Source organism: Diabrotica undecimpunctata, chromosome 8 (assembly GCF_040954645.1).
Source record: "Diabrotica undecimpunctata isolate CICGRU chromosome 8, icDiaUnde3, whole genome shotgun sequence".
In the NCBI taxonomy this organism is placed as follows: Eukaryota; Metazoa; Arthropoda; class Insecta; order Coleoptera; family Chrysomelidae; genus Diabrotica; species Diabrotica undecimpunctata.
Window position 1 is genome coordinate 21,520,689 of NC_092810.1, and position 14,967 is coordinate 21,535,655.

Genomic DNA, 14,967 nt, shown 5'->3' on the forward strand with positions numbered 1-14,967 from the left:
GTTCCCTTGGTGTACATCGTAAAATTGTATAACAGTTCATGTTGTACGATTAATAACCATACAAACTCGCTTTAGCTTTTAATCGAAATCATATATCACAAACATAATCTAGAACCAACCTTAAAATCAAAGCAACAGTTAAACCAGTCACGGCTGATTCGCGTTATTTTGGTCGGGCTCGAAAAAAATCGATTTTTAGCGGAGAAAGTTTCAAGAACGTTAGTTCTAGTTATTATGTCTTGAGTAATGTTCAATTCAAATTGGTGTTTAACCAATTCGGCCACTGACTCGTATATTTTCATAAGGAAATGACTATCGCGGTTTCGTTGAACTGTAACTAAATGTTTTTATTCAATCATTTTTTGTCTGGATGAAAGGATTTATATGCAAAATTACCAGTACTAAGAATCTGTTAAAATTTAAACAAAAATCGTAGGGAAATCTCTAAATGGAAGCACTAATAAACTAGGAAATGTAGAAAAGAAAACAACAATTTATATATCGAAAGGGAACAGCGAGAGAATTGTCACCAATTATATGCAATTTATAATGAAATGAAGAGAGAAAGTAATCATTTTTTTGTTCGTAAAATATTTTCGGCTCTTTAACTATTGCCATCTGGTCAACTTACCAACGAGTAATTCAGTTTTGATCAAATTTTTCTTAAAACTAAGAGCCTATCCTATGCTATCCTGATATTATTGTAACATTTTTTTTGTGTTCCCCAACATAAGGCGCTAGTGATCCCATGCCGCTTTGATATCTTTTTTTACAGCCTTTTTCTAACTCTTAAAAGCACAACATGATTTCCAAAGCAGGTTAAGAAATTGAAGTTATAATACAAATTGAATTCTTTAAAACCACGGAAGGAAAATTTTTAACGACGTTTAAACACATATCCACGACTTTCGCCCTTAAATCTTAGTGCCTTTTATTAAATTCATGGATTAGAAATTTGACCGTGTGTTTTAAAGTTATAGTAATTTTCTGAAGGAAAAACGGACACTGAGTGTGTTGTCTTGGGGACAGGACATCTCTACTTTACGCGATTTGTTCGATTTTGATGTATGTACAGTAATCTTAGTATAAGTATTTCTATTAAGAAAAACAGTCGTAATACTTTCAAATCAATCTCTAAGCTAAATAAAAAGGTACATTTCTTCTCATTAATACAATCAATTTCCCGAGATTTGTTTGTTGAATTTGTTATCAGAGTCAGTGAATTTTCAAGAAGCAGACCGAACATTAACAACTACTGCAAGTTACATTTTCTTTTTCCTTTTTTTTTTCTCTTTTTCCGGTGTCAACCCTTTTCCTGCTACACATTGCACATTGACGTGTCGGATTATTTTGCTTCTGTGTTGGACGAACATATTCTGAGAAATGTCTATTAGATAAACGAAAAGGCGCTAGAAGGGCGACCAATTTTTGGCACGATTATACTGGAGTGACAGGTTTCAAATATCATTTCAATCACATTCATACGAAATTGTAATTGCATTGTCCTCCATTTTTCGTGTATAACAAATAAGGGTTCCAAAGACATAACTTTATCGGATGGTAGAATATTTTCTTGTAGTATACCTTTCCACGTTTTCTGGTTATAGGGTAATCGCTGATATGCTGCTCAACTCTATCAACTCCCGTTGTAGAATTGTAGTCATTTACTACTATTGGTTTTACCCTTTCTTCATTTAGTTTTTTTAAAACTATAGTATCTTTTTTATGGACAGTGGAAAGCATATTTATCTATTTTATCTCGCCATCGTAATGCTAATAATTTTCCACGTTGATAAACAATGATATTTCCTTTTGGGACTTTTTTGTGTGCATGAGTGGTGGCATTTCTTTTCTATTAGCTTTTGCGGTTCCATAAGTGTCGGTTTTTTTTGTAATCAAAAAATCAGACAGTTAAGGAGAAGAATAAAAGTTGTCAGTTATGAGGCAGTGGCCTAAGTCGAATAGCGGCTCCATAAGAGATAGTACAATTTGCGATGTAAATCCGTACGTTGCATAATTTTGGTTGATAACAGTTCCTTTACCGGTATATATTATAAATGACCAAACATAGCCGCTTTACTCTCACACAACATAACTTTTTATGCCAAATCGAGCTCTCTTGAGCAGAATGTATTGTTTTCATCCAAGTCGTCCTTTGTATAATAACAAACTTAATTACTGGCAGAATGCAGTAATTAAATACTTTTCTTTTCAGACACATTGGAATCTTTGATCTAAAAATTTCCTTCCTCTTTCCCAATGCTGCTCAAGCTAGGGTTATTCTTCTTTTCAGCTCGATTGCTTGGTGGTCTTGACATATTCCAATTTCATGGCCCAAATACTTATAGGATTATGCTCTAATGACATATTCAATACCTAAACCAAGTCAAAGGGTTTTGTGATCTTGTGCTTCTTTTTTATTCTTGAAGTGCTGGATTACATTAACATTCACAAGACTATCGAGCTCCCGTTTGTGACTTGCTGCTGTCTTCTTGATGATATATAGAAAAATAGAAAATAATTAAGAGTAAATTAATTTCTATGTATAAAGATCTATGATTAAAGTAAACCAAGCACACACCATATTTCTTACCACTATTCCGAAATCACTGAATTACATCTATATTCTTAGCTTTGGCATAACCAAAGAGTTGACTATCATATCCCCATAGTAATCTTTAGAATTTCTTTTATACACTTACACTTTAGAATTTAAACCATAACGACAGAGTTCCTCATCTAAAAAATGCATGTACTAACAGCAACTACTAGTATGAGCTAACAGGATGAACAAGAATTACTTATCTTTCAATATTCTTTATGATCCTTTTTTTATCAGCTCAAATGACCTATTATAAATCATATAAGATAATTACCTATTCACTTAAAAATTTGAAAAATTTTGTTATCATAAAATATGTAAAATCTAGAACTATTTTTATTTTTGAGATAATATTTACAAGTTGATGTCATCCATAAATGTTTTACTACAGTACAGGAAGTAAAATAAACGCGATAAAAATGCAATTGAGAACTAATGATGGAGTAGAGGGGGCGTGTTGAGTTGTATCACACAGATCTTCCACCACGTCCTGCTTAACAGATGGCGTTTTTTATCCTGGAGTTAGTGTCTTTTGCAGATTTTATCCTCATCATATAAAAAAGAAGCCACAAAAATAACTCATCTTAAGAAAATAGCAAAGAACGTTAACACAGTATAAAATAAACTACATACAAGAAGAAATCTGTACATAAACAAATGATGGTAAGAAAAATACAACAAGTGACCATTGACACACGCATATCAAACAAGATCTGATTAATATCGCTTATATTCCATGTTAGTAAAATTTTGATGTACATAAATCCCTAAAAATGTATTAAATGCTTATCAACATCACCAAACATCAGAGGAAGAAGCAGATTTTGTAAAAGGAAAAAGTATTTGAGAACAAATACTGAATCTGCTACAACTTTGGGCTATCATTATAAGTATGGGCACATCTTTACACCTAGTTAGACTTATTAAAAATCTGTATTAGTCTATTGAAATCACTGTAAGGTTAGATTAGAGTCATTTTAAAACAGAAAGAGGAGTGAGACAAGGGTGCATCCGATCACCTCTCCTTTTTAATGTATATAATAAAATAGTCATGATAAAGTCCATAGAGGTAGAATAACATTTGCTGGAAAAAATATCAACTTTAGATTAGCTAATTACAACAAACTAATGGAATGGCACAATGATTTATTATATCTCTCTTTGCTACTTGCTTTCCTGACAGATTCTCAGTGAACAGTCGCTCTTCTATTCCAATTCCTTTCAGGAAGCTCAAGATGTTGTATGTCTTCAAGGGCCCTCAAATGTGATCAATTAACTAAAGACCATCTACAAAGCATGAAAACCGTAACAGAGAAAACAGTCGAATATAAGAGGCATCTTGTTCTAGTCATCTCTTTATTGATTTTCACAAAGATTGTGACACAGGCAAATTAAGCATAATAATAAAGGTGTTTAAGGAACGAATTTAAGACTATACTTCATATCCCATATTTTTTTAATTTGGTTTTAATTTGTTCAGATAATTTGTCTCAATTTAATTTTACAAGTAACACAAAAACCATGATGAATCTCAGCAAGAATGAAAAAAGGGAATATGTTTTGAAACTACTTTGTCTTTTTTGCAAATAAATCGAAAAAGATCTAACAAAATAAAATGTACCTAATCTTCATAAATCATACATAAAATTAAAACTGTATAAAAAAGAGAAAACACCACAAACATTTCTCTAACAGACATCTCACTTGATGAATGATATATAATTGTTAAAAACTTTTTATGTCATATTTCTTTTAACTTCCACTTTCTTCTATGATGTACACTTGTGACTCTTACAAACAATTTAAACATATAAAATAAACCAAACAAGTTTGCTTAGCTGTGTCTTTAAAACGCAATAAAATGAAACAACTTATACTGACAGGTGGTGACTTGATGTGATACCTACCCAATTTAGAACTGCATAGATCCTTCAAACACAAAAAACTTGATAAAACGCCAAATTTGATGAAAGTATTGTTTTCAAAATGAAACAGCTGCACAAGTTAAATATATTTAGTGGTGTAGGATTGCTTTTTCCCTGGATTCAAAAAGTAACTATATTTTTGAGACAGGAAACGTAATTTTTCTTTAAATTGAATGTCAAAAAATTTATTTATAAATCAACATTACAAAAAAAAGACTAAAATACATCATGGGGTATAGTTCAGTAACAGCAGACAGTTGTCAGTACATAAATACAAAATAAAAGCTTTTAAATCATGAAGGGACAAATGTATTTAATACAGTAGGACATATACATAAATAGACAAATACAAAAATGCAAAAGGGACTACAATATAACATACATAAGCAAATCAAACAAAGAGAAGTGAAATCAGACATATAGAATCTGATAGAAATAAACATTTTTAAAAAGGCTAGTCTTTGTAGAACTAAAAATACAATTTTCTGAGATATTCGTTTACTTATTTTTCCTATTTTTTAAGTTAACTACAAAAATATTGTAAACGATCATAAAAATGATGTATCATGCTCAAAAATAATACACAAACCCAATATTGTTTGTTGAATTATAAGAAATGATGTTTATTAACAACTTTCAATTGATAAAATAACAGGAATAAAAAATTAATTTTATATTTAAACAAGTTATCACCACAACGATAATAAACAAAAAATTTAATTAACAAATGCAAAACTAAACTGACTGATATAAGGTTAGCCTTGTGAAAGGTATATAGATAAATATGTTATGGTTATATTATACTCAAGAGACTGAAAATGTTATTTATTTATAGTGATATAAAAAAATTTATATGGTTTAAGATATATAAGATTTTAGAAATGTTTTTGCTTACAGCATCGAATAGAAGTCTCCTGAGTTCTTTGCTTTATATATATATATATATATATATATATATATATATATATATATATATATATATATATATATATATACATTTATTTGTTGAGAGAGACATTAGTTGGACTTTCCGAGTTTGAATTTGTATCAGCCCAAGTGTCTGATGGGGCTGGGATAGGCCAAAATGAGTCATAACACTTTACTGATATCGATTCGAGCACGAGAAGTTTAAAAGTTTAACGAATTTGCGTTAATTGGTAGGCCTGTCATTATAAGATTATTCTGTCTTTTCTTCTTATCTTGTGATTCTATATTATTTTAAACATCCTTTAGTTCCTGTTGAATCGCCTAGTTTTCTTTCAATAGTATATTTTGATTTTTCTTCCAGATAGGTTTTCTTGTTTCAGCATTCTGATTTCTTTTCTTTTTTAGGCATTATCATATATCCTTCATATCAATTCTCATATACTGCATCAGTTTCCAGCAAATAATTTATTTTGTCTTTTTTGGGTGGTTTCTGTGATGTTCTGCGGTCCTACTACATTTTTCCTTCTCTTTTTACTACCCTAGCCTTTTGAATATCTGTTTATTTTATCTATCATTGCGTGTTTTTTGCTTTTTATTAACTTTTTTGACTAAAACCATTTGACAAACTATCTATACATATATTTATAGACATACCAGAATACAAGATACTGGATGAGTACACCACTGAATCTGATTTCATTAAATATGTCTAAGATCCATATTGATTGTTACTGGTAATATTTATTTAGAGAACCTGTCTCACCATTACTTATCATTCTGCACTAGAGATAAAATGAATGACATCATACACTAGACCAATGTCTATTTTAACCAAAATATTACTCGAAATATTTATATCTTTCATATTATACCTACTGCTCAAAATGAAGCTACTTAATGATAAATACAAAGTGTATGTTAAATAAGAAAATATTGTATGAGAGACAAGCTTAAGGGTTGTATTATGTATTCTATGTATAATATATTCTAATTTTATATGCATGTAAAAATGTGGTGATCCTGCAGTGGGATCTTGCCCTATAAAGATTGTATGACAGACAGGATTTAATATTAAATCACAGCAACAGGTGTGAAGACACCTTTAGGTGACATTTGTCCAGCATAGCTAAAATATCTATTAAATGCCATCAAAAACCATTTAACATTACAGCTACTCCTCAAGAGTTCAATTTCATTGTTGTACATTCAAAAAGTACATGGTGTTAATTAATTTTGTTGTCCTTGTGTTATACTAGAGCAAAATAAACAGGTATGCATTATTTTGAATGGAAAATATGTAAGTAGAAAATGATATACAAGTATATCGTTATGTTGTGAAAGATGTAGGTATTCCTGAAATACTTCCAAGTGGTAAAAGAAAATAACTGATTGCCTACAGTCAATTAATTACTTTAATCTTTAAAAGGGGAAAAAGCACAATGGATGGATCATATTTATACAATATATCAAAATAAGAATTTTAACATCTCGTACTTAAGTATATCATTGAAATATTGGTTTTTCATTTTGCACTTTGAAGAAGCCTCTATTTGCTAGATTTATTTAGAATAAGGTAACTGTCACTTCTACATATGCCTCTCCTAAATTGTTGCTAATTCATTGTAAATGGAGCTGTCAGTCACAGCTCAATAACTATAGCGATTACACCCATAATCTTTAACAACCGTCAACAAGGATTTTTCATTAAATTATAATATATTCGAAAAACAATATTTGCTAAATGCAAACACTCTCCAAGGTCAAACAAAATGCACCCACAAAACAGGTTTTTTTGTTAAAAAACATCGGTACCGTCGTATTTCATAACATAAAAAATCCCATACATTATCTAATCTTCAAAATAAAGTTTGAGAACACTTTCTTTTATGTTGTACAGAATGTTATGTAGGTGGCTGTGAACAAATCTCCCAGTCACACCCAGCAAAATTCGAGTTTTTCAAAATTAAAACTACTCACCCTAATGATAAGTTCGATTTCTGGCACATCTCCATTTTCTGCGTGACCATTTTCAGCGACTTCGTCGGCCATTGTTGAAAATTTATACCGGGAAAAGGCACTGAAAAACTTTGTTGAAACTCACTCAACGCACAAATTCAACTGATCTTATGACTCAGTTGGCAAACTTTTGCAGCGATGCCAGTTGAAAAGTGAGGAGTGGAACCGTGTCGAAAACGTCATGAACGCGATAAAGTATTTGATAACATAAATTTGCAGAACCAGGAAATGTGAAGTTTATGGCAATGTTGGCTACAGCAAACGTCAAAGTATACTTAACTCTTTTTACACTAGATGCCGCTGTGGAGGGCTTATTAATTTAAAATGTTGTGGTTTTATAAATTTTGTTTTAAAAGATATTTTTTGTGGCATAATTTTTTCTTCTAAAATACATGTTAAAATGTACATATATATTTGATTATTTAAATGTTATATAATTAAAAATAAATTAGTTTTAAAAAGTAAATGATTACGTAAAAATAGTAAAATGTAGGTTCCAAAAAAATATTTTGATCTTTTTTTTAGGCATTTGTTTCATTAAAATAATTAGATTTTTTATTAAATTTGTGTTATAAAAATTAGTTCTAGAAGATAGAATTCTTTAAATAAGAAGGAATCTCTTAATATTTATTTGGTGGTTGTGTATACTGTTGTTAGATGGCGCATAAACTAATTTTATAACATTTTGAATCAGATAATATTAATTATTTTTTTAGTAATTTATTATAGTAATTATTTTTATGTAGTTGATAAAAGGCCTAAATTATTTTAAATTAAAATACAACTTGATCAATTTATTTCGGTGATAAGATAAGAATAATAATTAATAAATATCCTAAAGTTTATTTTTTATTAAATGGTTTAGAAAATACTGTAATCACTCTGTTTATAAAATGTTCTTGATTAGTTATCTGCTTGTTGCATGGGCTAATACCCTTTTTAGACATGATGGTTTAAGATTTTCCCCTAGTTTTATAGTTTTCTGTATTTTAATTAACAACGAAGGAGCTACTGATAAATAATGCTTATTTAACGAAATAGAACAGCAGTCAGGAATTATCAGATAAAGACAAGAGAATAAGAAAGTGGTACAGTAGGCGGTACTGTAGACTAACGCAAAGCTTCATACTATTTTTTTTGTATTTTTAAAATAGAAATCATCATCATCAATCAGCCAATCGCGTCCACTGCTGGACATAGGTCTCCCTCAGTTCTTTCCAGTGTTCTCTAGACTGCGCCGCTTGTAGCCAGTTTCCCGCTACACGATTTATATCATCGGTCCATCTAGTCGGTGGTCGCCCTCGGCTTCTTTTATAGTTTCTTCATTCCATAATACGTCTTGTCCACCGTCCATATTGTGTTATGGCTAAGTGCCCTGCCCAGTTCCACTTAAGTGTCGTGGTTCTTTCTATGACGTCTTGAACTCCTGATCTTTGCCTGATTTGTTGGTTTGTTATGTGGTCTTGAAGACTCACGTTCAGCATTGCATGTTCCATGGCTCGTTGTGTAAATCTGAGTTTATTCGCAGATTTTTGCGTAAGTGTTAAAGTCTCTGCTTTATAAGTTTGTACAGGCAAAACACATTGGTTATAAATCTTTCGCTCGAGACACATGGGAATTGAACTTTTTAGAATATGGCTTAATTTGCCAAATGCTGCCCGTGTCAGGCCTATTCGCCTCTGTATCTCATGTGTTTGATTGTCTGTGCTTATTTTGATCTCGTGTCCCAGTTATTTGTAAGTGTCTGTTGTATTATTGTCTCTAGTTATATTTCCACTCATAAGTTTAGTTTTCTCAAAGTTTATCTTTAATCTTGCACTTTCAGACAGACTTTTAAGCGAATGTATCGTAAAAACTGTATCCTGTAAGTTATCTGCGATTAATACAACATCATCTGCGAACCTTAGATGATTTAATCTTTCTCCATCTATATTGATGCCCATATCTTGCTATTAAGTGTTCTTAAATATTGACTCTAAAGCTGCCGTGAACAATTTTGGTGAAATATTGTCTCCTTTTCTAACTCCTCGACCTAAGCTGAATTTTTCTGTGTCTTCGTCTAGTCGTATACTTGATGTAGCGTTCTCGTAGATGTTTTTGATTAGTGTCGTGTACCTGTAATCTATTTGGCTTTGATTTAGGTCTTCCAGGACTGTTTCAAACTTTACAGAATCAAAAGCCTTCTCGTAATCGACAAATGCAAGAACCAGTGGTATGTTGTACACGATGCACTTTTTTATTAAGATCTTTATAAATGGTCATTTGTGCCATATCCTGCTTTGAAGCCTGCCTGTTCCTTGGGCTGATAGAAATCAAGTTTAGGTGTTAATCTCTTTGTTAAGATTTTCATAAAGAGTTTGTACATATGTGTCAAGAGGCTGATAGGACTATAATTTTCTAATTTAGTATTATCGCCTTTTTTGTGTAACAAGAATATCACTGCATTGTTCCAGTCTTTTGGAACCATACCCGCATGTAAGCACTTATTAAACAGTTCGCTTACTGATTTTAATAGAATTTCTCCTCCTGCTTTTATTGCCTCAATAACGAGTCCATCATTACCAGGTGATCGATGGTTCTTTATTTCCTTTAAAGCTGCTCTTATTTCTGAAACAGTAATGGGTAAAAGTATTTCCGATCCCTGATTTATGAGAGTCTTTACTCGTGTCGGGAAATTGTCTTCAAAAGGTTTTGTTTATCTGTTGTTGCCTTTCCGTCTTTATCTCTCAGCTTGTATACTTCTTTTTTACTTTGTGTGAGTTTTCTTTTCATTAACTTTAAACCTTTGTTCTCTTCTACTGTTTGAGTAATTATATTAGTACTATATCTTCTTACATCTTTTCTAATGTCCGCTGAAATTCTTTTATTTAGTTTTCTATATTCTTCTTTGTTTCCCTTTTCGTTCTCGCTTAGGTTTCGTCGTATTTTCATGAGAGCTTTTGTATCTTTGCTAATCTTTTCACTTTTAGTGTCATTTTTCTTGCAAAATTTGAGTTGTGCGTTTCTAACCGAGTCTGTAATTAATTAATTTATTGTGATCGTCGAGACTTAGAGGTTTGGGATTATTAATGCAGGTTAACAACATTTTCGAAAGAAGAAACACTTAGAGTCATCGGAAAATGTATTTTGAATGCAAATATAAAGATAACATGTACAACATAATGTTGTATGTGGTAGGGATTCATTCACCAACGGTATTAGGTCTTCCTACATGTAAAGCTTTAAATATATTAAAAAGGGTCAATACAATAAAAAAAAATTGAAAATAATTTGAATTCTAGAGAAGTTATTATTTAAAAATGATTACTCTGATGTGAATGAAATATTTAAGGAAGTCTTTTCAGGTATAGGCTGTTTAGATGAGGCATACAATATTGTGCTAAATGAATCTGCACAACCAGTTATACATCCTCCAAGAAAGATTTTACTACAGCTAAAGGAGACACTAAAACTTGAATTAGCTGAAGTGGAAAAAAATGGTATAATAGAGAAAGTTAATGAATCTACAGACTGGGTCAACTCCATAGTCTTAGTAAGAAAACAAAAAGTAATTCCACAATAGTTTGTATTGATCCTGAAGACTTGAATAAAGCTATCAAAAGAGAACACTTTCAACTCCCTACGGTTGATGAAATAGCCGCAAATTTAAAAGGTTTTACTGCTACCAAACTGCTACGTTTGGTCTATATATAAATGATAGCAAAACAAAATATATGGAGTGAACAAAATAGAATGAACATGAGAATCTGAAGGTAGACAACCATACCTACAAATATGCCTTCACTTTTCCCTACCTAGACTTAATAATAAATGACAACAACAACATCAGTCAAGAAATACAAGCACGGATTCTTAGCGGTAATAAGTGCTTTTATGCATACAAGGACTTAATGAAAAGTAAGTTACTGAATCGTGAGTCTAAGCTGAGAATCTACAAAACAGTAATTAGACCAGTGGTCACATATGGATGTGAAACGTGGACCCTCTCAACCACTGATGAAAATCAACTGAGAATATTTGAGCGCAAAATACTAAGGAAGATATTTGGACCAACCCAATGCAGCGATAGTTCGTGGAGAATTAAAATGAACCACGAGCTGGATGAACTAATGCAGAGCGCAGATATTGTAGGTTTGTAAAATCACAAAGACTAAACTGGCTTGGTCACCTAGAAAGAATGCCAGATAATCGAGCTGTAAAAGTAGTCCAGAGATGGAAGCCCCAAGGAAACAGAACAAGAGGAAGGCCCCGTAAAAGATGGATAGACGACGTAGAGAGGGATCTTAAAACCATGAACATCAGGCAGTGGCGAAGGAAAGTATCCGACAGGGCAGAATGGAAGAACATTGTTAAGCAGGCCAAGACTCACAAAGGGTTGTAGCGCCATTAGAAGAAGAAGAAGAAGATATATATATATATATATATATATATATATATATATATATATATATATAATATATATTAAACTTAGAGCTAAGATTAATATTATTATAAAAATTAATAATAAACTCACCAGTCTTCCGGGTTGAACCGCGTCGATATCCATTTTGCCGAGCTTTCGACATCCTCTCTGATGTCTTCTTCAGGGCTTCCGAGAAGCGGAAGGAAGAACGATCTTCTACACTCACTAGAAGTGACTAGTGAGTGTAGTAGTGTCTGGGGGCTCGGGAGACTGAGACCTCGGAAGCCCTGAAGAAGACATCAGAGAGGATGTCGAAAGCTCGGCAAAATGGATATCGACGCGGTTCAACCCGGAAGACTGGTGAGTTTATTATTAATTTTTATAATAATATTAATCTTAGCTCTAAGTTTAATTGTACTAACCGCGGAAATCTTTCCGAACATTATATATTATATAGGTATATATATATATATATATATATATATATATATATATATATATATATATATATATTATATATATATTATATATATATAAATATATATATATATATAAATATATATATATATATATATATATATATATATATATATAAATATATATATATATATATATATATATATATATATATATATATATATATATATATATATATATATAATATGAGTGTACTTTCTTTTTTAAAAAAGCTAACCTGAATATCTGGATCAATTCCTCGTTTCATGCATAAAAAACACAAATCCAAGCTGCTGAAAAAACCTAAAGAAAGTCACGTAGAAATCACATCTGAATCGAAAGTGGAGGAAATTTTAGGGGTGATACGTGAAATCAGAACCGTTTTCCAGTTTCCATGTTTTACACAAATAGAATCCAAATTTCATCGATACAAGAAAAGCTTTTGCCTGTCAATATATGTATGAAAAGGAGGACGTGCTCAGATTTTTCAGCAAGAAATTGATATGGAACTTTCCCCGTTTATGCGTATTTTATAAACAACACAGCTGATGCCTCTGATGGTTTATACAGGGTTAGCTATAGGTAACACGCGAAGAAACAGGAGATTTCCATACAATTTGATTAGAGAATCAAAAATAAAATAAAATGTTTTTCTTTTTTCCGTTTTTATATTATTATCGACAATTTTTATGTAAGGAAAATAAATGTTTGGCATTTTTGCAGTTAAATTATGAATATACATCTATAAATTGATGTCTACAAATTAGAAAGTCATGGAACGATATGTGTAGCAAGATTTCTACAAAAATTCAACGGGGATATGTCAACACATCTCAAATAATGACTCAATAGTTGCAGTGAGAGATCTTAATGTGTAAATTAAAAAAGAATAGTTCTTAAAAATGTCTTGGAAAATGAAATATAATAAAGAATCCAATGATCTGTGAAAATATCCTGAAAAACTATGTTCTTCATGAGTATGAAATGCAAACGTTAAGCTAAAGATAAGATGGTTAATCAGTAGCGCACCTAGAATTTGCCTCTGGGGGGGGGGTTTGGTTGGTCACCGAAATTTTTTTTATGATGCTACCTCCATTTTGAGTCCTTAAAATGTGTGAATAATAGTGTCGGAATAGGGTCCTGGGAGGGGGGGGGGGACTTTTAACCCCCAAACTCCCTTCCCCTGGGTGCGCCACTGTGGTTAATGTCGGATAAAGCCTCATGAAACCAGATTAATTGGGTATATGTTTCTTGTTCATGTGAATCCTTATAAATTCCTTATATCTTTTAGCCTTGAATAGATTTTTTATATGTTTACTGCTCATATACAGGATGTAACACAAAGGTAGGTCATAAATTATTCAGTAGTCACATACTCTGGGACCAAAAATAGTTCGATTGAATCTAACTTACCTTTGTACAAATGTGCACATAAAAAAAGTTACAGCCCTTTGAAGTTACCAAATGAAAATCGATTTTCCAATATATCGAAAACTGTTAAAGATTTTACATTGAGAATAAAAAATGTGGCTCTCCTACATCAGCAACGTCTAAAAAAAGGATAACAATGAAATTTGTGCACTCCACAAAAATTTTATGGGGGTTTTGTTTTGTTCCTTTAAACTGCCCCAAATTTTTGTGTAGGTTCCAATTAAATTATTATTGTGGTACCATTATTTAAACAAATGTTCTAAAACTTTTTGCCTCTTAATACTTTTTCGATAATCCAGTTTTTATCGAGATGGGGATTCTTTTTTATTATATTTTAAAAATTCTGTATTTAGCTGTATAACACTTGTTATTAGGGATACTAGATATGTATTAAACAGTAGCATTAACAATACATATTGTTAGTAATAAACATTCCAATTATTTTGCGTTTAAGATTATTAAGAAAAACTGCATTTTCTATTACAATGGTGTACCTACACGATTTCAGAAATGCGAGTAATGCATTAATTTCTGGGTTTGAGCAGGCTACATTAGGGTTTTCGATAAATATTGTTAATTTGGTAGTTATAGGTGAATGCCAAGGGTGCATTCGCTGCAAAGCATTATGCGGAAAAATATCCTAATCGAAATACACCAGGTAGACGATTATTTTTTCCATTGATCGTCGTTTACGAGAGATATTGCGACCATTGCGACCTCAACTTGTTGATAATAATGGTCGATCAAAAGTAGATACAAAAAGCATACTATGTAGCGAAAGCTATATTAGAATATTATTGCAAGAAAGAAACTGGAATACCTCAAAATATCAACTCTAGGTCGAAAGTCAGTGATTTCCGAAGCATTAGAAGATAAGTTGGTTGCATACTGCTTGGAATTTGAAAGCAGGTTTTATGGTTTAAGTTCAATAGATATTCGCCGTTTAGCCTTTCAGTTGGCTTTGGCCACCAATTTGCCACAATTTTCTAAAGCGTGTACTACTGTATGGAGAAAATAGCTAAGGAATTTTTTAAAGCATATCAAAAATATTTCTTTTCGAACGCCAGAAGGTATATCTGCAGCTAGAACCAAAGGATTTACTAAAGAAAATTTGATATTCTGGAACCAGAACTAATAAAGATAAAATTTAATCCAAACAGGGTTTATAATGTTGACAAGTCCGGGATAACAGCAGTTCAACACAAGCA

General features: G+C 31.6%; 1 protein-coding gene across 1 annotated transcript in view; it reads right to left on the minus strand.

Annotated features, from left to right (window-relative positions):
- Positions 1-7,638, minus strand: part of Clic (chloride intracellular channel protein 5) — a 79,568-nt gene extending 71,930 nt beyond the window's left edge. The window contains exon 1 of the mRNA XM_072539817.1: positions 7,432-7,638. Within this exon, the coding sequence (XP_072395918.1) occupies positions 7,432-7,503 (72 nt within the window). The 5' untranslated portion in view covers positions 7,504-7,638. The remainder of the gene's footprint in view (positions 1-7,431) is intronic.
- Between the last annotated feature and the right edge of the window lie 7,329 nt (positions 7,639-14,967).